Genomic DNA, 23,515 nt, shown 5'->3' with positions numbered 1-23,515 from the left:
ACTCATGCAGTGAGGAACCCATTCCCCCAGGCTCTAACCCAGTGCTCCAGCCCAGCCCCAGCCTGGCCCCCTCTGTGCGTTCTGAGCAGAGATGGCTCCAAGCTGCAGGGAAAAGTCATCAGTTTCTCCCGGTGGTAACTCTGCTCCTCGGCGGTGGAACCCAGATCTGGGCAGAGCAGGATTAGGCAGCTGGGGCCTGGGGCCCTGCAGCTCCCGCCCCTGCCTTGTTCGACAAGGCCTTGTTGGACAGCAGCGAGGACCACATTCAATCGACAGCTTAAGATAATCACATGTGTGAGGCACTGGGATAATGACAGCTGAATACCCTGCCATGGTTGCCATAGTGACCAGCCAAGCACTGGTTCCCTCCTTTTTTTTTTTTTCTTTCTTGTTTTCTGGGCCTCCTTGTTATAGCGCTGGCTGGTGGGGTGGGGGCTGAGTTTGGGAAATGGGAAAGAGGAGGAAAGGGGGAGGGGAGCCCCAAGAGGGGCAGCCCATTATACTCTCTTTAAATACCCCAGCTGGAGGTGTTTTAAATCCCAACAGAGACAGAGAGAAACAGTGTCTTAATCCCTAGCTCCCTGTGAATTATTGAAAGGGATCTTGTCAGAAGGATGAATTTGTCACTGTTGCAGTGTCAACAGCAGCAGCAGCAGCTGTCATAATGGCTGAGGACCCCACTCCAGGCAGAGCCTGGTACGAAATGCTGCTGCTGGTGGAAGTTCCAGTGGCCTGGGGGCTGTGGACAAGGAGCCCCCTCCGGAGGCACAATCCTGCAGTGTTTCTCCCAGCAAGCTGACGGAGACCTGGGCGTGAAGTGTGCCAGGATGCAAAGAGATGCATGCCATCTGGACCTTGGGCCCAGTCAGCCTCGCTCTCTGTTGGCGTGATCTCTGAGCAGTGAGAGGCATCACCCTGGCTGGGAAGGTGCAGAGCCGACCGGTGCTCATGAGACAATTGGTGTGTGGGCATACCCAAGGGAGGGCACACAGGCCCTACCCGGGCCACAGCCAGCACCCCCAGCCACACACGGGCACATATATACACATATGCACGTGTGCACGCGCCAAAGATGATGCACAGGTGCAAAAAACCAGACAGACAGGAAAGAGTCCTAGATAATACACACCATGGAAGAAAAGCCAGGACTTTTAAGGAAAAATAACAGAACTGTGCTCAGGGAGAGGCTAATAAGCATGTGTCTCTGGAGGGCTGATATCCATAATAACTGACTTACAGGGGTCTCTTATTCAGATTTAAGTACTTTATGTGAATTGTCATATTTAATCCTCACATTGAAACCTCATGAGGTAGGTACCCCTGTGTCCCTGTGAGAGAGGAACAGCCGGGGCTAAGAGAGGGGTGAAGACTTGCCTGTGGTCACACACATGGGCTTAGCTGACTCCAGACTCTGTGCAATTGAACTCTTGTGCTAAACCAGGGGTCACCGTGACTTCTGGGGTCCAGTGTTAGGCATGGTGACGGCAGTGCTTCTTAATTCCAACCCTTTTTTGGTAAGCACAGAACTATCCTTCCCAGGGACACGATGTGTTCCGCTAAGGCTGTTTCTCCTGCTTGCAGCTCAAGACAATATTTCTTGCATTTCCCGACCTAAGTTTTTAAATGGATTTTGTAGAGATTCTTAGAGCCTGCATTGGAAACAATGAGTGTGTTTTCCATATTCTAATTATTTCCGTACCTAAGGGTCCCTCACCCCCCTTCCAGTGCTCTTCTGCACAGCAGAGAGTAAGTAAATCCTTGAGGGAATGCATGGATTTGTACCACTGCAGTATGAAAGCCTTTCCAGGCAGTCCCTGTCTCAGGTAGCCTGTCCAGTTCTTTGGCACATCACATGGAGCCATGGTAATGAGTGGAGGGTCATTCCTGTCCGCCCAGCCCGGCACATCTGGGAGGTAAATTAAGTCTATTGGGAGGTAAGCTGGTGCTCGCAGCCCTCAGGGGGGCCATTGAGTAAGTGGCTGCCGTGGTTGGTTGGTGCACTAAATGGTAGATCCCTCAGGGCTTGTAGGAATTTATGCCCCATGGACCACATTTTACATTTTAATTAGGCCTCTAGCTTGTCTAATATCCCAGCTCTTTCAGGCCTAGTCTACTGTCTGTACAGAGGCCGCATCCTTGGCTTCCAGGCTGCTGGGGTGGCGGCTCTAGCCCAGCGCAAACAGTCTGCTGCCCTGAAGAATTGGTGGCCTCCTGTGGGCTCTGTGAAGTTGTGTACTGTTCGGGTCTCAGTGGGCTTCTTGTTCAGAGAGGCAGCCATCTCTAACTGGGGTCTGAAAGTGGGTCTTTGGGCTTCCTCTGATTGGGCAGTGACAGGCAAGTTCCATATGGCTCCATGTTGGCAGCGACTGTTTGCAAAATAACAAGTTCTCTCAAACAGCAGTTTGTGCCCCAATACAGACTGCTGAATGGGACCAAAGCCTATGTGCAATGTCAGATTTCATCTCCTTGTAGTTTGAGCTGGTAGCTGATCATGCTTCAGGGATTGCCTAGTTGAGAGAAGGGAATCCATACTTAAACCTGCCCAGAGGATTCCAGGAGGGGCAAGAAAGGGGGGTGCTGACTGTATGGAGAGGTAGGTTTTGGCTCTTTAGTCCTGGCATTCTGCTGACCAAAGGCGGGATTATTTATCCAAGATGGAGGAGACAATTTCCACACCCTCATGCATCAGTCGGAGGTGGATCCTGAGATTAACATTAACAGTGGTGATGCTGCTGATGGTAGTAGAAATGATAATTGGTACTTAGTGAATGGAGGGTATTTGCAGGCATAGTGCAAGATGAGTTTCCTCCATGATCTTTCAGTCCTCATGGCACCCACCAAGGTAAATAGTCTTTGCATATGAGGACACTAAAGCTCAGAAAGTCATCCATGGTCACAGAGCTGTAACTGGCAGGGGTGGGGCCCCTTTGTCCTCTGGCAACCTCTCCTGCCTCATCTCCTCCCTTTTCCCCTTGCCCTGTGCAATTTGGCAGCCACCCTGGCTTCTAGGCTTTCCTGGCAATGTGCTAGGCACACTCCTGCTCTGGAGAGTTCATTCTTCTTCTCTGAGTCTGGAATGCCCCTCCCTCGTGTGCCCTCCAGGCTGGTGGCTCCTGCGTCATTTAGATCTCTGTTAAAAGGCAACGTTCCACGATGACCCCACTACCAGCTGTCACTCTGTCCCCTTACCTGTTTCTCAAGAGTGTTTGACACTGTCTGACTTTATATTATTTATTTGTTTGCTTGTTCATCCTCTGGTTCGCTCTATTAGAATATGAGGCCCACGGGGGTGGGGACTTTGCCTCTGGTTCACTGCCGGGTCACCAAAACACAGAACACTGCTTGGGGATGTAGTAGATGCTCAATTCTTTATTTAAAAAGTGAGCTAAATGAGCTGGGCTTCATACAATCAGAATGGCTGGGGTCTTATTAGGCTAATAGAGGCCAAAAAGCCAACTTTGATTATGTCTTCCTCCTAAAGAGCAGTATCCAGAGCAAGTGTCCTTCCTGGCCAGACTGGAGGGAAATGACTTATTTGGGGGCAGTTCTGGATGCAGCACTGTGGCAATGGGTGGGCATTCAGGAAGGGCAGGGTCTACCCAGGAATGTCGCCGCAGTCCAGGGAGCGGCCAGCTATCACAAATCTTTCCAGAACTCCATGCTTGGAACTAGTCAGAGGCATAAAGTGGAATCAGCTCACTTCTCTAAAGTTCCTTTTATAGTGGCTCTTCATTTTTGAGCAAGAAATATTTCTTAGCTTGTTCATTCATCTGACTCATCAGATTTGGCTCCAAATGACTTTTGCCTGTTTCTAAATTCCAGATCCACTCTTGGAGGGTAACGAATGTGTTAGAGTTTCTGATGGTTGTTCTAGAAGGCAGTGTGGATGGACACAAAGATAGAATTCATGGCAGTGGTTTTGTTTTACACACACACACACACACACACACACACACACACGCACGCAGAGCCAAGACTGCAGATAGTCAATATGCACCCAGTATGCACTGTTCAAATGTCAGCAGGCACTGCTGCCTACCCCTGAGCACAGACCTGCAAGATCTGACTCCAGCAAACAAGACTAACAAACCTGGATCTTGGAGGAACCTAGAAGTGTCTTTCTCATACATCAAAGTCATGGTCTCAAAGCCTGAACAAGTACTTTCTAATGGATGTCATTGTTTTCTTTACTATGCTTATCTCAAGGACAGGTGGCCCATTTGCATCAATAATAGAGCCTTTTCAGAGGCTGTTAATATTCTGCTGGGTGTGCAAAGCCGCTTTGTTTCTTGAACTCCTCCCAGGAACAAGGTAGCCTGGTGTCACCTGCAGTAAGTCCCTAGCAAAGGACCAGGGGCTAAAGAGGCAGAGAAGTTAAGGAACAGACCAGGGCCTTGTTCATTCCCTCAGTCTTCCAGTATTTATTTATTTGTTTGTTTATTTATGTTTATTTTTGAGAGAGAGCGAGGGAAGGGCAGAGAGAGGAGGAAACAGAGGATCCAAAGCAGTTTCACTGCAGAGCCCAATGTGGGGCCTGAACCCATAAACCGTGAGATCATGACCTGAGCTGAAGTCTGATGCTTAACCAACTAGGCCACCCAGGTGCCCCCTTCCAGTATTTACTGAGGGCTAGGTACTGGGACTATGGAGAGGCAACCCCATGGGGAAGATGGAGTTTTACAAAACTCACTGGGGTAGGGGAGTTAAAGAGAATGTCTGGTGGAGTGACTAGGAAAGAGAGTAAAGTCAAGTGGGGAAAGGGACACACCTCATGGATGAGCTATGGAGGGGAAGGGAGACGGGGTTTGGTGCCTAAACCCCGGGATGGGCAACAGAAATGTCCAGAGTGCTTCCTGGAAACCCAGTACAGGGACAAGGTGCCATCTGTGAGCAGGAGGACCACAGAGAGCATGGGTGAGCACCAGGTGTCCAGCGGGCAGCTGGGGAAGAGTCTGGGCACTGGGGAGAGCTTAAGTTTGGCGATGTACTCTGTGGTGGTTGCCTTGTGTGTGGACTACATCTCCCAGGGTCAATAGTGAAAGAAGAAAGGACCCCTGAAAAACCAGTGGATTTCAGTGTTTCCAGACATTACTGAATAAAAATGCAGTTGTGTCGTATCAGTGCTGCAAAGCTAAATACGTGGAATTATTTTGCTTGTCGAAATCAACTAATAAATTAGTCAAAACATAATTCCCTATCCTCAAGGAGCTCACAGGCTGGTCTCAGAATCCAAAGTCATACACAAAGCAATTAATGAATAGTTCAAAATATTGTACTATGAAATGCTAAATTGTATGGAATGAGCTCAATCATGCTATAAGCATTTGGAAAAATGGTAGCTGAATACAAGCTAGGAAGGCCTCCTGGAGGAAAGAATACCCAAGCCCCCTCACAGGAGGGAGCTACAAAGAGAGTTTGGCTTTGCCCCCCATCAACTGCCTGACTTCAGGCCAACTATTGAATGGCTCTGGGCTTCAGTGTGCCCATTTGTCAACGAAAGGTTTTGGTCAACATGATCTACAGTGGTTTCCAGCCAGATCTGTTATTCTCTGGTTCTGTGTCTTGGAGGAGTTGAGATGGGATGAACATGGGAGAAAGGTGTTAGGGCCGGTCAGAGCATCCACAACAACATCAAGAGGCAGGGATGAGCACTGTCTCAATGTGCAGAGTGAGAGGACCTGGCTCTGGTTTGAACCCTTGCCATCTCTTTCCTGGTCTGTTGTCATTACTTTCTGACAAACAGCAAGCCAGGGCATAAGTCCAGGCATTAAGTAATGGCAGCCCTAATGCATGGTCAGGGAATGCAAGAGAGAGGTCAAATAAGAAGAACATTGTTCTGGAAGAAATGGCAAATTATGGTGACAAGGAGGGGTGTATGTTGGACATGGAGGGCACTTTTGGCCTGATACCTGGCTGACTCCAGGATGGAAAATCAAGTGATTCTTGAACGGGGTCCTGGGCCCAAGATTCTGAACCCATCTTAGGACCATTCTCATGATTCTACTCAGACTCCCAGCATCAGGGTAGGGATTCCACTTCCTTGGAAGTGTCCCATCTCAAAGATGCCATCTTTGCCTCAACTTAGACATCACTTGTTCATTCACAAATAAACTTGGTCAAGCACATACTGGTCATAGGGATATAGGGATAAAGGAGTGAGAAGGGTATCCCTGTCTCAGTGGATAGGACAAGCAGGGCCCTCTTGTTGCAGTGGGCATGGCATTTGTGGAAAAAAAGAGACCAAACCAGCATTGGTGGGGTATAGAGGTGGAGACTGGACTAAATAACAAAGAGGTGTTTTTTTGTTTTTTGTTTTTTTTAAGCTGGAATCAAGTGTTAGTTACATGTCATAAAATTTATTCATTTGAATTGTACAGTTCAAGAATTTTTAATAAGTTTACAGAATTGTGTACTTATCACCACAATCCCATTTTAGAACATTTCTGTCACCTCCAAAAAAGATTCTTCATGCCCATTTGCAGTTACTCCCCATTCCCATCTCCAGTGCCAGGGAAATGCTGATATTAATACCTTTCTATTTATAAATTTGCCTTTTCTGGACAGGTCAGGTATATGGAAGCATGCAACATATGGTCTCTTGAGTCAAGTTTCTTTCATTTAGCATAATGTTTTAGACGTTTGTCCGTGATGTTGCATGTACCAACACTTCATTCTTTTTTAGTTATGATTAGTATTCCATTGTTTGGCCGCATCACATTTTGTTTATGTGTTCACTAGTTGATGGACATTAACAAAGGGTCTTGGGTGCCATATTGGAGTCCGATTGAGAGCTCCAAGAAAGGAAGACTTAAGTAAGATTGGGGTGCAGCATTATAAATCTTACCCCCAAAACAAAGATGCACAAGGAGTATCCTAGCCTTATTTTCTTTTAGTAAAATTATTTCAAACTCTGAGCTCCCCCATCCTACTGGTTGGTGAGAATTTCAGTCTCAATGGTTCTTTCTACCATGCTTGTCTAGAGGTCCCACTCAGAGCAAATTTGAGAAGGCTGCTACATTGTCCATAGGCAATTGGAATATAAGGGACTATGGAGTCCCCTGAGGCCTGGCCACCTCCAGGTGTCCTGGGCATGCATAAAACTCTGGAGGTGATGGTGGCTGCAGGTAATACCGTTCATATCTAATTATATATGTATATCTATCTATATCTATATCTATATCTATATCTATATCTATATCTATATCTATATCTATATCTATATCTCTATAAAAGTATATCTGGGGTTTGATCCTAGAAGTGAATGGCTGGGTCAAAGGGTAGAGAGAGCTATAATTTGAATAAATAAAACCACAATTTTTATAGAGGTTGTACCAATTTGCCCTTCATCTAGCTATGTATCAGAATGATTACTTTCCACACACCCTCCAACATAGTGTGTTATCAAATTTCTGTCTGACCTGCCCACCCAAAAACAAAGTATCACAACATGGTTAATTATCATTTTGATTATATTGAATGATGTTCAAGATCTCTTCACATATTTATGAGCTATCTCTCTCTTTTAGTAAACAGTTTGTCAATATCCATGCCTATCTTATTATTGATATATAGATTATCTTTATATATCAGGGGAAATTAACACTTTATCTGTGATAAAGTATAAGTGGTTTCTTCCCAGCATATTTCCTTTTTTTTCCTTTTGATTTTACTTCTGGCCATTTCTGTTATGTCACTTAAGAAAAAACTTTGTAGAGCTGAATTGATCAATCTGTTCATTTGTGGCTTCTGTGTTTCATGTCATAATTACTATACATAAATTATCTCCAGGGTTTCTGTTAGTATTTTTCTGGTTTCACTTTTAATATTTAAATCTTTGCTTCACTGGGAATTTATCCTGAAGTAAGGAACAAGGTATGGATGCAAAGCTGTGTTTTTTTCCCAGATAGCTACTCAGTTATCACAATGATTTTTTTTTTTTTAATGATGTACCTTTTCCCTGCTTATTTGAGTTGTGGCCAACATTTGAAATGTTGAGAGAAACTGTTGATTTGACTTCTAAAAGATTCCACCAGTCACACTGTCGCCACTAGGCTTGTGAGTCCCCTTGGCTTCAGATTCTTACCAAGACTTGCTATTGTATCTCTTTAATTTTTTGCCAAGCTGATAAGCAAATCATGGTGCTTTGTTCTCATTTAATGGTAAAAGACAATTGTAGAAAGGAACACAGAAGCAGTATGTCAGTTGCCTAGAAGGAGAGGCTGAGAAGCTGCCACTGAACAGAGACCCGTAGGAAATCAGCTTGGGGATAGGCAGTGAGAGTGTGTCACAGGGACCAGGGCTGTTGCAGGCCTTGAGTGAAAGAATCTGAGTTCTGCACATCCACGGGTAGGATAGCCACTCTTGTAAGGAGTTAGGAGTGGTGTGCCCCAGGGACACAGCAGAGCTCAAAGCCTGATGTGTGGAAGAGTGTTAAGGGATACGTGGGCCTTGGGTCTGGTCAGGTCTCTCTCTGTCCTCCACCCCACACTCGGCTCAAGAAAACCTAGAGGTTCTACCCCAGGATTATCTTTTCAGTTTCCACTGGTTTACTCCAACCTACTGTCCTCTGTTGCCTGTACTACCATACCTGCACCCAGTTGTCCCCACCATCTATTGGGGTGGCCCTCCAACCCAATCTGTACTTTACATCAGATAAATCTTCTAAAACCTCAGCTCTGATCACCTGTACTTTTCCTCACGGAAACTCATCAATGACTTCCAGTTACCCTCAGGATGAAATTCAGAGTTCTTGACCAGACTCACCCTCTCCTCAGTCTTATTCCTGCATCTGCAGTTTTTTATGACTCTTCTGTCACACAGGCAGCATTACTCAATGGCTCCAGGCCACATTTTCCCACCACAGGGCCTTTGCAATTGCTGTTCCTGGGCCTAGATTCCCCACTCCTCCTCTGTCCCTCTTGGCCCCAGCAAACACACACTTCTTCCAACTTCTATCCGTCCATCCCCTCTCAGTTTGGAGGTTCTTCCCTGACACTCCTCTCTGTATCAGGTACACCCCCTCTCTAGGCACCCTGTAATTTTCTCTCACAGCAGCTAGCACAATTGTAATTATTTAGTTATTTTAATCACCATTTGTCTAATTTCTGTTTCTCTTACGAGATTATAAGCATCATCTTGTTGTATCCCCAGTGATTAATAGAATACCTGGTATAAAGTTGGCATTCAGCAAATATTTTTTTTTCATTGATGAATGAGTGAGGTATAACTATAAAGCAACGAGGCTGACTCCAGATATCACAGACAAATAACAATGTTTGTCCCTCCTTGCTAAGAATGCCATTCCACCCGCCTTTCTGTTTGCCAAAATAATTCTCTTTCTTCAAGGCCCCCGGTCCTAATTGCCTCTTGCCCGGAAGGCATTCATGCCTACTCTAGTCCACTCTGTAAGCATATTTTTCCAACCCCTGTCGTACCTGCTGACAGGAGAATGAAAGAGAGAAAGAAATGAATGTGAGGCTCTGTGATGGCCTTTCCCCAAACAACAGGGAAGTTATTTCCTTTCTCTCAATTTCTCTCTACTCTTTCCCTTTGAATATACAACTGTATTCCTCCTAATTTGCTTTGATCGCTCCCTTAGGAGCTGTCATGGAATCAATTAAATCTGTGTAGATTTTATAACTTGAGGTCACCCAGTATGATTCTTCATTTTACAGATGAGAAAACTGAGGCCCAGAGAGGTTAATGTTTGAAACGATTACCTCTATAGGGTCTTATAATACCAATCAGTGTCATTTTCTAAGATAAATGTTCTCAATATCCCCGCTCCGCAAGAGTATAAACGCCTCATTCTGTCTATTTAAGACCTGCTGGTGGTGACAGTCTCAGTGCTAAGGTGAGCCCTGAAAGGCGGGCTTCCTGTCCTGCTCCCATATAGTGAAGCCGCAGCAGTCTTGAGTGGGTCAACGGCTCTGGCTGGGACAGGTCCCTGCCCTAAATGGGGCCACAGGCTTCACCTGTGCATTGACAAAGGGGCCCTGTGTTTGTGTCGCCACTTCACACAGGCCAACTGAAGTCACGGACTAGGAGTCTGCTGTGCTTAAGCACCTACAAAACAGCAAAAGAAAGCTGTCCTCTCAGAAGTCACGTAGGGTCAACTGGGGAAATGTTATTTCAAAATGGCCACGAAAGGGAGAGAGGTCTGAAAATTGAAACTAAAACAGCTGTCAGCGACTTCTCTGTAATATATTTGCTTCTGGTTCCAGAAGCCCAGGCAAGCAGAACATAACTTTAACAAACACATTTAACTAGAACATTACACAATCTTTAAGAGGGGTTAAAAGTGGTTCCTTGACATCTAGAGTATCGATAAGAAATTAAGCAAAGTTCCAGGTGACGTTTGGCAATGTGCAAGGATCTGGAAAGAACTCACCAAGGACTCCAAGCTGAGGAAGAGACTGACTCCTGGGGGTGCTGGAAGGGGATGGGGGAGAAGAGCCTTGGATAGATTGGTACTCAGGTGCCTCAGTGGCAGGGCCCGGGCGGCAGAAGTGGCCATGAGGTCATTCTTCAGGTCTGGGTGGGCGGGGCCAGCTCTCTACGTGCCTGTTTGTTCTACACACCACGCCTGGTCTCAGATGCTCTGGCGCAAGCTTGAAGGGCAGCCTGGCCCTCCTGCTCCTACAGGGGGCTTAATTCTGTGCAAGAAGCAACTGTGTATATTTTCCATGCACATAAGATTGACTTCAACTTAAAAAAATATTTTTAATGTTTATTTATTTTTGAAAGAGAGAGAGACAGTGGAGGAAGGGCAGAGAGAGAGAGGGAGACACAGAGTATGAAATAGGCTCCAGTCTCTGAGCTGTCAGCACAGAACCCGACACTGGGCTTGAACTCATGAACCATGAGATCAAGACCTGAGCCGAAGTCGGACACTTAACCGATTGAACCACCCAGGTGCCCTGACGTCAGCTTTTTAAATTAAGAATTCTATTTTATATATTTCAGCTCTACACTGTGAATAATAAGCAATTAGCACAATATTTAAAGAAATAGATACTATTTTGTACTTTTACTTTTTGCCACTGCTAAATATTAAAGTCAAGGATCTTCATCTGTTTTTTCTTTTCACGTAAGATAAAGTTTAATTTCTTGGGGCGCCTGGGTGGTTCAGTCAGTTGAGCATTCAGCTCTTGATTTTGGCTCAGGTCATGATCTTGCGGTCCATGGGATTGAGCCCTACATAAGGCTCTGTGCTGACAGCCCAGAGCCGGCTTGGGATTCTCTGTCACTCTCTCTCTGTCCCTCCCCTGCTCACACATGCTCTTGAGTGCGCACTCTCTCTCTCTCCCACTCCCAAAATAAATGAACATTAAAAAGGAGAAGTTTAATTTCTTGGGTCCCTTATTTGTTTCTGGTAAGCAGAACAGAATTTAATGAACACATTGAAACGTCCTGGGAATACTCTCAGTTCTTGAAGTCAGGGTCCTGAGAGCTCGCCAGTACAGGTAGTGGCTTCCTGTCCCAACCCAAGGAAGAGAGAATGCCCCATGACTCTCCTCCCACCCCTGGTGGAAGTGAATTTCTTTGGCCATTCAAAATACCTCTTTCTCCTCTCTATCCTGTCTCTTATGGCCATGTGACCATGGGTGAATTGCATGATATCTTTTCATCTGTAAATTGGGGGTGATAATATCTAGTTTTCAGTGTTAAGGGGAAGATCAAGAGACACCACTTAATAAATGTGTTGTTCCTCTTCTCTTTCCCACCTGCAGGGCTGCTAAAAATGAGAATTTTTTTTTCTAGTGTGAAGCATGCTGTCTCTCCCCTGTTAAGAAGCTCTCCTTCCTCCCTATGTGACATCCTCCAGCATTCTCCTCTATTACATCCCTGCTTTCAGTTTGCACCCAATGAAGCTTGATTTGTTTCCTTAAGCATCTCACTTAGCAGCCCCTACTCCTACCAGTTTTATGGTTTAGCTTTTTCAAAGGAATTGATGTTATAAAACAAAAGTTTATGAGAATCTAAGTTTGTGAAAAGCCTTATATTCATATGCTTTTCACAACTCTAAAGGAACCACCATAAAGAATTAGGTTCAGAAATGAGGATTTCTAAGGTGAGGGGTGTTCTGTAATTAGACCCCTAATCCACAGAGTGGTTGTGGAGAGGAGAGGCTGTGTCACTCAGGAATCAAGTCCTTGCCATCACATAGGGCAGATAGCTGCAGGCTTGTCCTGTGGAGGTGATGAGCCATAGTCACAGCAGGAGTGCTGTAGGTTAGATGAAGGAAGGTTTTCTAGAGTAAAGTCCGTTCTATTTCAGGGTGACCAGCAGAGAAATATTTGAAGTCTGCATATAAGGAGGTCTTTAAAAACAAATTAGGGTTAGGTATGTTTTATTTCTCACGTCAAGTGGCTGGACTGGTGAGCTCATAAGGTCCTCTGCAGAACGAGGCTTCTTTGCTCCGCCTCTTTTTTTCTTCTTACTCTCTATTTTGTGTTTTTGCATGTGTGTGTCTCGGCCTGCTTGGTACAGTGGGAAGAAGTCAGTGGCTACGATGAAAACCTGAACACCATCCGCACCTACCAGGTGTGCAACGTCTTTGAGCCCAACCAGAACAACTGGCTGCTCACCACCTTCATCAACCGGCGGGGGGCTCATCGCATCTACACAGAGATGCGCTTCACTGTGAGAGACTGCAGCAGCCTCCCCAACGTCCCAGGTTCCTGCAAGGAGACCTTCAACTTGTACTACTATGAGACGGACTCAGTTATTGCCACCAAGAAGTCAGCCTTCTGGTCTGAGGCCCCCTACCTCAAAGTAGACACCATTGCTGCAGATGAGAGCTTCTCCCAGGTGGACTTTGGGGGAAGGTTGATGAAGGTCAACACAGAAGTCAGGAGCTTTGGCCCTCTTACTCGGAATGGTTTTTACCTCGCTTTCCAGGATTATGGAGCCTGTATGTCTCTCCTTTCTGTTCGCGTCTTCTTCAAGAAGTGTCCCAGCATTGTGCAAAATTTTGCCGTGTTTCCAGAGACCATGACTGGGGCAGAGAGCACGTCTCTGGTGATTGCTCGGGGGACATGCATCCCCAATGCAGAGGAAGTGGATGTGCCCATCAAACTCTACTGCAATGGGGATGGAGAGTGGATGGTGCCCATTGGGCGCTGCACCTGCAAGCCTGGCTATGAGCCGGAGAACAGTGTGGCCTGCAAGGGTAAGTCCTAGGGCCTCTTAAGGCCTCTGCTTCTTGCCCACCTGGGACAGGGTCCAATCTGCAAATCTTCCCCACCTCCAGCTTTGGGTCATAAAGGAGCAGAAGAGCCTGATGGCTTATTACAAAGCTCTGTGGGAGTCGGGGGGTTCCTGGGTGGCTCAGTCAGTTAAGCATCTGACTCTTTTTTGCGGCTCAGTTCATGATCTCATGGCTCTTTGGTTCAAGCCCTGCATCAGGCTCTGCACTGACAGCACGGACCCTGCTTGGGATTCTCTCTCTGCCTCTCCCTCTGCCCCTCCCTGTCTCTCTGCTTCTATCTCTCTCTCTCTCTCTATCTTTCTTTCTGTCTCTCAAAAATAAATTTTAAACTTAAAAAAAAAAACACACACAAAAGCTCGGGGGCATCTACATCCCCAGCTATGATGATTTTTCAACTGTGTCCAACCAGAATGCAGTGTTCATGATGGGGGAAGAGATAGAGAGAATTCCAAATGATAGGTAATCACGTAATAACCCTGGACATTCATATTCTGTTTTGTGTGTATATGCACTCTCTTGACCTTCACCATGCACACACACCTGCATCATGTCCAGCCCCATGCTCTGAAGCATAGAGAATTTGGGTTGTCATGGGCAGTTCACTCAAGGGTAGTTGAGAAGTGACTGAATTTGCAAAATATTTTAAGTCATTTCAGTTCAGTTCCCCCAGCACCCAACTTGGTCTTGAACCCATGTAGCTCATTAACTCAAAGCCTTTTGCTCAGCTGTCTTCCTCCAGGGGCTCAATGCCAGGGGCAGGGGTGGACCTAGCTTTTGTGTACTGGAAGGAGATGAGCTAATGCAACGGGGGGAGGTGGTATCAGGTATTGTATTACTTTTGCTTCCGAAGGATACAGAGTGATACGAACTTGGCAGTTTGGGAGTGTCAGGGAACTGTGTGCTCACATTGGCTCTCCTCAGTCCAAGAGAGCACATGTCTAATACATGGCAATAAATGAGCTGAACTGGCTTGAGATTCTTCTCTGAGAATGAATAGGATGGTCTAGAGAATCCATGACTTATTTCTTTAGTTAGTGCATGGAAGCTGAATACAGGGAGGGGGTGTCCAGAGTTGGGGAAGAGAAGACTTCGTTCCTCGATTAAATTTTGCCTGTGGCATTCAAAGTTTCAGATTCTTTCAAGGGCAAGGCTTCCCACATAGACCTCAGAAATGCCCTAACTCATCGTTTAGGTTGCCCCAGACCTCTGGGGGCAGGTTGGAGTTGGAGCTCCATTAGCTCCCTCTGCTCTCTCATGAGCTTCCTATCAGCCATCCTCCCTGTTGCCCCCCTCCGACACTCCACCTGACCACCAGATTGTCTTTGCCTGTCCCTTTCCTCTCTTACCTTGCTCCCCAAACACCTGCAGCCAAGCACCAGGCACAGAATTGCTAATGCCCATCAGCTCTGCGATCCTTTGGACTCAGCTAATTGCCTGGGCTGGGGCACTCACACAGCCTTTCTGAGGCCTGCTGAGAGCAGAGAACTAAGGCCTTTGTGTCTTTATTGGATTTCTTGGTTATGGTGCCCGTGATGGATGGTGTGGAAACAGAGGGGAGAGAGTGCCAGATCAAGTGATGAATCAAGGCAGACAGTTTTAAAACCAGCCTAGCCTGGCCCCACAGCATTCCTCTTTGTCCCCCCGGTTGGAGGTGGGGCAGGAGGTGCCCTTTTTGGCATTTGTCAGGGTCTGAGTGGGGACCCGGGCACTAGGCTGAGTTCTTAAAGGTGCAGGTGCGGCAGCTGCCAGGCACGCTTGCAAAAGTGCTGGTGATTTCTTCAGGCTTCAGAGAGCTGCCACACTGCACTTGCTGGCTGGGGCCGTCTCGCTTTTCCCATTATTTCCCGAGCAGAATGGCAGGAACCAGGGCAAGCATTGATTGGTTCTGATTTAATTGGGACTCTGGGAACAGTCTCTCATTTCTTTGGGCTAATTGGAACTTTTCTCTTTTGGGGGGTTCTGCTGTCTGTGCTGTTTGTCAAGTCACCTCCTGCGGTTGTTGTGGGATGGCCTATGGAGACAAATAAGTAAATCCAAGTGGCTTCTTTCCATTCTCCCTACCCAGCTCCAACCCCCTTCTGACTTTTGGTGGACGTTCCTAATCTAGAGTTATTATGAAACTGACTTGATTTCACAAATTGCCTATTGCAAACACGCTGGAGGGTGGAGGAAACGGGGTGGCCAGGGCATCACTTTGCCATTTTACAAGCATAGGCAGCCACGTTTTGGTGGCATTTCTGAGAGTGGAGAGTGGCAAGCCAGGTGGTGTCATGGGTCTCACAGCCCAGCAGCCTGGCTGAGCTTGTGTCCTAGAAGGGCAGAGAAGCCCCCCTTTTTTTTCTATCTCAAGGACTTTAAGATACATCCTCCAAATCTTAGCCATTGGCTCTGCTAGTAATCTGGCTTTGATGGATGATCATCCAGGACTCCCTTTCCAGAACTAAGCAGGCTGCCCCAGGGAGGCAAAGAGGTCTTGGCCATCGATGGTGATATCGGGAGGACTCTGCACCCTTTGGATGGAGATGGGCAGTGCATGTGGAAGGATTTGTGACTCGTCCCTGTCTGTGTCTCCAGGCGAGGGTACCCCCACCCATTTTGGGTGCTTGTGCTGTGCTGTCAGGTAGGCGCCATAGCCCTTGACGGCAGTTCTGGTGTGGCCCACCTAGTGTAGCCAGTTTTCATCAGGCCAGAAGCATGGAGAATGGGGGATGCCAGAGAATTGTGGGTGAGACACGGTGAGCCCCTTTCAGCTGTCCTGGCAGGACTGGGGAGGGAAGGCAAGCTACTCTCCTCCAACACAGCCCTGAGAATTAATGCCCTGGAGCCTGGCTGGGCCAAACCTGGATGATTCTGGGCTTCACTCAGTTATACTGACCTGATAAACTTTTCTCTGGATATTTGAATCTGGGCCTTTGCATGTGTCAAATCTATAGAATATCTTTATATTATTTTCTGGCAAGACAGACTTTCATCATGGACAGGAACCTTATTCTGACCTTCACTTTGTGTCTGCTAAACCTTCTCCTGTCAAAGTCATGGTGACCTGTTGTTCTGTTGTGCAGAAGCACCTGGAGACCAGTTAGGTAGCCCAGCCAGTGAAGAGTGGTCCTGGCCTAGAGCTCTCCTGTCCTGAGGAGGGTGGCGGCAAGATGGGGGCAAGCAGAGGAAGCTGTTGGGGGTACCTTATACGTTAGGATGTGCCACAAGTGGCAGAACACTTTCTAGAGGGCTCCATGGCCTAAGGCCTCTTCTGGACTCATCCTTTATACTCACACAGATTGGACCAATCAGTCAGAGTCATAGTAGCCTGCTGACCCCTCCAGTGACTCTGATCCCACCTATAAAATTATTAATTACTAGGAAAATGGCCCATCTGCCCCAACTTCAAACCTTATGCTCATAGTATAGTCGATCAATGAGCACTCATGGCTTTGTCTTTACCCACCCCATACCTTCCCTACTCAGGTTGATGGCTAAGTTGATTTCTGTGTGGGTGCCTGCAGTCTGCCCATCCCTGGGGCCAGGGGCGCTGAGAGCTGGCACTCAGCAAGCTTCCTCTGTGCCATGGAGCCTGAAATATTGTGCCAGCTGAAGTCAGTCTTGGGGAGGAGGGCTGGGCTGAGACTGACAGTTGCTAGGGGGAACCTGGCATGTGTAGGCCTCTTAGCTGTCTGTTGGAAGCTTGGAGACTATGGTATCCCATTTGGGTGCCCAGGGAGGGGTCTCAGGTGCTAGAACAGCCTCTGGCAGCCAGATCCTAGCTGGAGCAATGTACTCATGGGGCTTGATTCTGTTTCTGCCCCTGAGTACTCCTTGAGGGCCTGGCTTTCCTTTCCAGACATAGTCCTGGGAGCTTCCAAAAGGAGCTGTCTCATTAGCCTGCATCTCCAGCCATACTCAGGACTCAGAGAATGACAATGCTATGTATGACCTTCCCTGCTATCCTCCCTTATTCCTGTTCCTGTGGGTGTTTAGGCCAGCCTTGGCTCACCACTGTAAAAGGCACACGCTGACCCATTGGGCCCAGGCCTTTGTTGTTGGTGCTGTCACTCGAGGGGAGGGTGTAGGAAGATGAAAGGGGAAAGGGGTATATTCAGGTGAAGAGGTCTAACCTAGAGATAGGAACTGGATTTAGTCCTGACTCTGCTGTGAGCTTCTGGGTAGTTTTAAGGTAAGTCTTTTCCCATGAGAGCCCTTTCTTCTGTGCCTACTTCTTAGGGTGTATGAGAATTAAGTGGATAATTAGTGCATATGAGAATGCTATGAAAGCCATGCAATGCCATGGCATTGCCCTTAAGCCCTGAAACACACCATCTGACTCTGGCTTCTAAGGGGATAAAATTCTGGAATGAAGGTGGCATGTGGTGCCCCCACTCAGAGACACAGGTCAGCAGGAGACCTGAATATTCATCCATCACTTGCCTGCACCTGCGTGGGCCCAGCTCCATGACTGTCCAGCAGTGACCAGTGATCAGCATGTCAGTGTGATTCACTGTCCCTCAACAAGTCAGTGGGTCAGTTAATACACATTTGAAAGGTGTGGCCCATGCAAACTGCCTTGAGGCAGGTTGTGTAGGCAGGTGGTCTTTGTGAGCTGGAGGTCTGAGTGAGGAGAGAAGACTCCCCAAGCCTGAGGAGGATGGTCATCTGCAGCAGTGATTCTTGATTCCATGGTGGGCATGAGACCCCACAGGAGAGGTTTTATAAAATGATATCCCCAGGTGACCCCTGACCCCTTCTGAGATTGTATTGCATAGGTCAAGTGGAACCCAGGCCAAGGACCCCAGATCTAAGCTCTAGACCAGAACCTTCTATGTTGCTGGAGTATAGAAGAAGGGGGCTCAGGGGAGGTCACTGAAGGCATCTTGGGCTTGTGGGATTTGTAGAAGGGTGGACCTGAGGTGACATGGAAGGAGTCTGGGAAAAGGGACTGCAGGAGTGGGCTGGAAGCTGGGCAGACTGAGCACGAGGCTAGCTGGCCAGCAGCAGGAAGATGCTTAGAACATCAACACACTTTGAGCAGGGTCCTACAAGCCGAGCTGCTAGAAAGCCTGAGAAGGGGGCTATGGACAGAGGAGTGAGGGACAGAAAGCTGAGGGAGGACTGTCTGGGAGTTACAGAAAAAAGCAGCCTTTCCTGCAGCTGGCCAGCATCAGCTGGATCACTCAGGGCTGTTCTCCAAACAAACATCAGGGGTGGATTGCTGTCCTCAAGGGCACCGTCAAGCCTGCAGGACTCCTGTGACTTTCTCAGGTCCTGCCAATCAGGGTTGGAGCTGAGGATGTATGTGCCATAACCAGGAATCCACATGGCTTTTCCAGGGGACTCTCAAGTCAGCTGAGACCATCCATCCCAACTCCAGATGTTGGCAGGACCTTGACAACTTCTGGAGAAGACCAGAGCAGTTCTTGGTTCATCCAACTCCCTGTTTCATGTCTCTCCCACTCCCCACATGTCTGTCAGAGCCCTGAGCTAGGGCCTGCACCCTCTCTGGCACTTGTCCTGTGTAGCCCTCCCAGGCACTCCTCAAGCCATCGACTCCCTTGCCAGTGCCCCAGAGGCTGCTGTCCTTCCCCAGCTGCTTAGGCACTCCCCTTTCTTCAAATGGGGCCTTTTTTCATGGTAATTTTCCACCTACATGTAAATTCCTTCATGCCTGGAAACCCAAGGGACATTTTGAACCTTTCAACAGTTTTGGTGCCTTTGTCAACTTGAGTGGCTGAGATGAGCCAATGTATAAGCCTGGGGGAGTTGAGACAGAAAATCTGCAGGATTTGAAGGTGGAGAAAAATATGTCTAATTTCACTCGCCTTGGAAAAAAAAGTTTTGGGGCCTATTTCCATCTCTCTTGGGGTTGCTGGTCCCAGCTTTGGGTTACCACCTGCATTCTCATCCTGGGTGCTGAAAGAGAAAGTGGGTCCCAAGGGGAGGGTGTGTGTGTGTGTGTGTGTGTGTGTGTGCGCACGCACGCGTGCAGATATGTGCACAGGCGCAGCCACCAGCCTGGCAGCTGCATCCGGGGCACTGGGGAACCCTGTCTTCTAGCTCCAGCCCATCAGCTGTTGGCTGGTGAGTGAGAGGAAGCCTGCAGCTCAGTCAGCCTCCACTCCAGCCCCAGGGAGACCAGCTCTGCTCAGGGCTCCGGGAGGACAGGGTCATTAACACCGCAGCCTTGTAAGATGAGCTTCATAATAGGATTTCCCAACAGGTTACTTCATTTAGAAGTCTCTTGGGCTTCCTCTGCTCCCTACAGTGGCCCTGCCCAGTGCCCTCCAGAGAGGAATCTAATGTAATTGGCTGGATGTAATGGGCTGTGACACCAGCATGAGCAACAGCAAACAGAGCTGGAAGGATGCCCCAGTGCCTCCCTGACTCCAGCATATGAGGCAGGAGCACTCGGTCCTGTGCCCTGGTGATAGTGGAGGACAGCAAGAGGGGAAGGGAGGGAGGAGAGGGGAGCTTCAGGTTCCAAGTCCTCTTGTGATCTGTGCTGCCCCTCTGCCTTTGAAAGACATGGGTGGAAGCACCAAATTCCATTGGTGTTGACCAAACAGTTGTGATTCTCCCAGGTCAGTGCTGGAGTGACTGAGAACAATTTGGCAGTGTTCTGTGCACAAGAGCTGCCCGGCATGGAATCCACCACTTACTAAATGTGTGCTATCAAAGATGCTGACAGACACACCATGTAGCCATTACTCAGACGGTGTGGGTAGTGGAATTGTCACGGGCGAGCGGTCCAGTTGAGGCCCTAAGGTCATACTGCACCATCATTGGCCCATGCAGAACTAGAGAGTCTGAAACTACTCAAGCTGGACAGGCGTGTGGGATGATGAGAGACCACCACGGTATCCACAGAGAGAGGAAAGCCAGGGAGCATGTCTGGGTACCAGTCTAGAGAGCCCTGGCTGGCTAATGTCAGAGCAGGGATCAGAATCCCGGTCTGGGGAGGCCACCATCTCCCTTTGCATGTGAGACTGGATTTTGTTAAAGTTAACCATCCTTAAACATACAACATATGTCTTCAGGACTATCAGACTTGCCTCAGCTGTTCTCTCATAGATAACCCTCTCTTGTGACTGTGTTATCCACTGTTGTTTCTTGGGTCAGGGCTCCCTGGCACCGTGTTCTGTGGCCATACATTTGCCCACTGTACAGCACAGAGCTCCACATTGACTGCCAACAGCTTCTTTTAGCCTCTCTGGCTGCAACCCTGTCTCTCCAGATCCTCTGACATGTTCATCTGCTAGTTGAGCCACCCAGAGGTTGCATAGCATCTTAGGGTTGGGGGGCGACCCCAAGCTCCCTGGGAAGGATGAGGTCTAAGGCTTTGTGCTTATAAAAGGGGACAGAGGGAAGGTGGTGGGGCTGTCAGCCGGAGGCCTGACTGTGGCTCTCTAATGGGCCTCAGAACCAGCATGGGCCCCCAGGATGGAATCCCAGCTCAGGCAGGGTGGGGGTCAGACTTTCCCTCTTTGCTTCCTGTCCCCATCTCGCTCTGGAGCCGGGCAGTCCCTGCCTGCAGAACTTGAGGATGAACATCCACACAAACTTGCTTGCCTGGGTGAGGAATCACTACATTTCATTTTGAAGCATGAAGATCAAAATCATTCTGAGTCTGAGCCTGCTTGCAATGGGGTTCTTCAGTTCTGGGCCCCAGGGAGCTCTGACAGTCTGAATTCTTTTCCCATTGCTTTTGGCCTTTGACAAGCTGTGTTGACCGTGCCCTAATGCTCCTGGGTCTTATTTCTCCCTGAAGGAAGTGGGGTGGAAAAGACTGAGAAGAGTCAGCCCAGGATATTTGCAAACAGAGAAGGGATGTGTCCCAGACATGGGCAAACCACCAGGAGCAAACCTTAGTTTACCAAGAGGGCTTTGACAGGGACAGGGAGAGAGGGATGCTCTTGGTCTTTTCCTAGGGGAGAGGTCTCTGCCTGTAGAAGTCATATCTACACTCTTTGGTGGCTTAACTAAGAGCTTGAGTACCAGTTGATATGGCAGCTGGGCCTTCCATTTTTGTTTCAAGGGCCAGCTAATGAGGGCAAGGCAGGCCAATCCTGTGGAGATGTGGCTTAGTATACAGGAGTATGTCTAGGTTGGCTCTGGACCCCAGGAGTTATCCCCTATGACAGAGAACATCCCACCTTCCTGTGGATCCTCCCAGCCTGTTGCAGAATGAATCTGTGCAGCTGCAGATAGGCTGGGCTTATCCTGTGTGTGTGTGTGTGTGTGTGTGTGTGTGTGTGTGTGTGCGCGCGCGCGCGCGCACTTCTGGCCAAGGGGGTCAAGAGGAAATCAGGAGAGGTGAGGGTGAGGCTAATGAGGCACTGTGGGGAGTCTCAGGAGGCTTCTTAGAATCACAGGACAGAAATTCAGGGCCAGAGAGGGCCAAACCCAGCCCTAACAGAGGTTTTTATTGAGGGTAGGGCCCAGTTCTGGGGAAGAGATGGACAAAGAAACAGGTCCTTTGGTTTCTGGCTTGTCCCTGGACTCTGTCTGGAATAGCCCACTGTCACTAGGAATGGGGACACATTCCTAGTGGTGACTGGAGTTACTTGGTCTTTGGGTATTACCCTTGGGGACCTGCTCTGGTCTCCTCCTTGCAGGTCTGGGCAGTTCTGGCCTTCTGTTCTTCAATCAAGTTGGATTCCACCTGTGAGTTCATGTGGATCTAGTGATACCTGTGCTCATTCTTTCTTTAGGTACTTACTGGGTACCTACAGATGCCAGGCCCTTTATCCTTCTGTACATAGATTGAGCGATTTTACTTCTAAGAATCTGCTACATTCTTAGCTCTCTGGAAAGTGGTTACAATGTCCAGAGTACAAGGGAGTCACAAGTAGCTATGTTGCCCTGGTGGGACCCAGTGGAGGATAGCTCCTCCCAGCTAGGTAAGACCTCTAAGGAGAGTGAGTCCAGCCCACCAGATGATACATTGCTTTCCCACAGTGGTCCACCACCCTGCTTTTCAACATCTCCAGTGATGAGACACTCAGACTTCCTGAGGCAGCCTGGTTCATCGGAGCCCTTCTTCTTAATATTGAATCAGGACTCACTGATCCAGTCCCTGGGGTAGAACTTTTATGCAAATCTCTCTTCTGCAAAGTTACTTTTTGTTGTTATTTTAAAAATGTTTTGTGGGAGCCGGAGTAACCAGTTCATTCAGTTAAGCATCCAACTTCAGCTCGGGTCATGATCTCCCAGTCGTGGGTTTGAGCTCCGCATCAGGCTCTGTGCTGACAGTTCAGAGCCTGGATGGAGCCTGCTTCAGATTCTGTTCTCCCTCTTTCTCTGCCCCTAACCCACTTGTGCTCTGTTTCTCCATCTCTCAAAAATGAATAAATGTTAAATTTTTTTTTTTTTAAATAAAAATGTTTTGGACAGGTAGTACATAGGAAAAAGTTTCCCTCCCACTCTTGTCCTCACCAGGGGCCCTAACTGTTAAAGTTTCTAATATGCAAAGAAAAGTGTGTGCATTTGCACACCCAGAATATAGCTATATCTTTTTCCCACCTGTATAGAGACATATTACACAGGGCTTTTTACCTAGTCACCCACCTGTTTCTTATTTAGCAATGAAGTTTTCAACAATGAAGTACTTATTCTGTATTACACAGAAATCTGCCTCATTTTTTCAAATGATTCTGTAGTGTTGTATTAAAGGGGTGTGCCTTCATTGTTCTTCATTTATGTACATGTAGGTTGCTTCCTGTTTTGTTGTTGTTGTTGTTATTTCTAAACAATATTTCAACAAAGATCCTTGCATTTATCTTTGTACTTGTGTACGAGTATATCTGCGAGTCAAATTCCTTAATTAATTTATGCAATGAATATTTATTGAGGACTTTCTATGTGCCAAGCACTTTTCTAAGAACTAAGGGTGCAGGAAATTCTTAGAAGAGAAATTGCTGAATCAGAGTATATACATTTCTAATTTTGAGAGACGTTCCTGAATAGTCCTCCAGAAAAAAAAAAAGAGGCATTTTCTACCAATTTTGCTACCTCCAACAGCGTAAGAGAGTGCCTACTCCCCACACCTTTGCCAAGAGAACAAAATGTCGATCATTTTTATCTTTGCCAATCTGGTAGATGAAAACCAGCAACCCACTGTGGTTTCAGTTTACACATGTCTTGCTACGTGGGGCATTGAACATGGTAGCATTCCACAAGTTGCCCTGATGTTCAGTTGTACGGGACTCGACAAGCGTTTCTGTACAACACGTCATTAAATCAGGTGGTTTGCTTCTTGCATACCTTTTGGGGTTTGCTCCCTCCATGGCGTGGTCTATTCCTCACTTTCCTCTG

At 47.7% G+C, this 23,515-nt stretch overlaps 1 protein-coding gene across 3 annotated transcripts in view; it reads left to right on the top strand.

The window, feature by feature from the left end:
- The window catches only part of EPHB1 (EPH receptor B1), a 476,611-nt gene that overhangs the window by 194,427 nt on the left and 258,669 nt on the right, over positions 1-23,515 (top strand). For all 3 annotated transcript variants that reach the window (XM_053221422.1, XM_027061797.2, XM_027061798.2), the window contains exon 3: positions 12,493-13,174. In XM_053221422.1, coding sequence (XP_053077397.1) covers positions 12,493-13,174 — 682 coding nt within the window. The remainder of the gene's footprint in view (positions 1-12,492; positions 13,175-23,515) is intronic.

This window comes from Acinonyx jubatus, chromosome C2 (assembly GCF_027475565.1).
Source record: "Acinonyx jubatus isolate Ajub_Pintada_27869175 chromosome C2, VMU_Ajub_asm_v1.0, whole genome shotgun sequence".
In the NCBI taxonomy this organism is placed as follows: domain Eukaryota; kingdom Metazoa; phylum Chordata; class Mammalia; order Carnivora; family Felidae; genus Acinonyx; species Acinonyx jubatus.
Note: the sequence above shows the minus strand (reverse complement) of the source record. Positions and strands in the feature narration are given on the sequence as shown.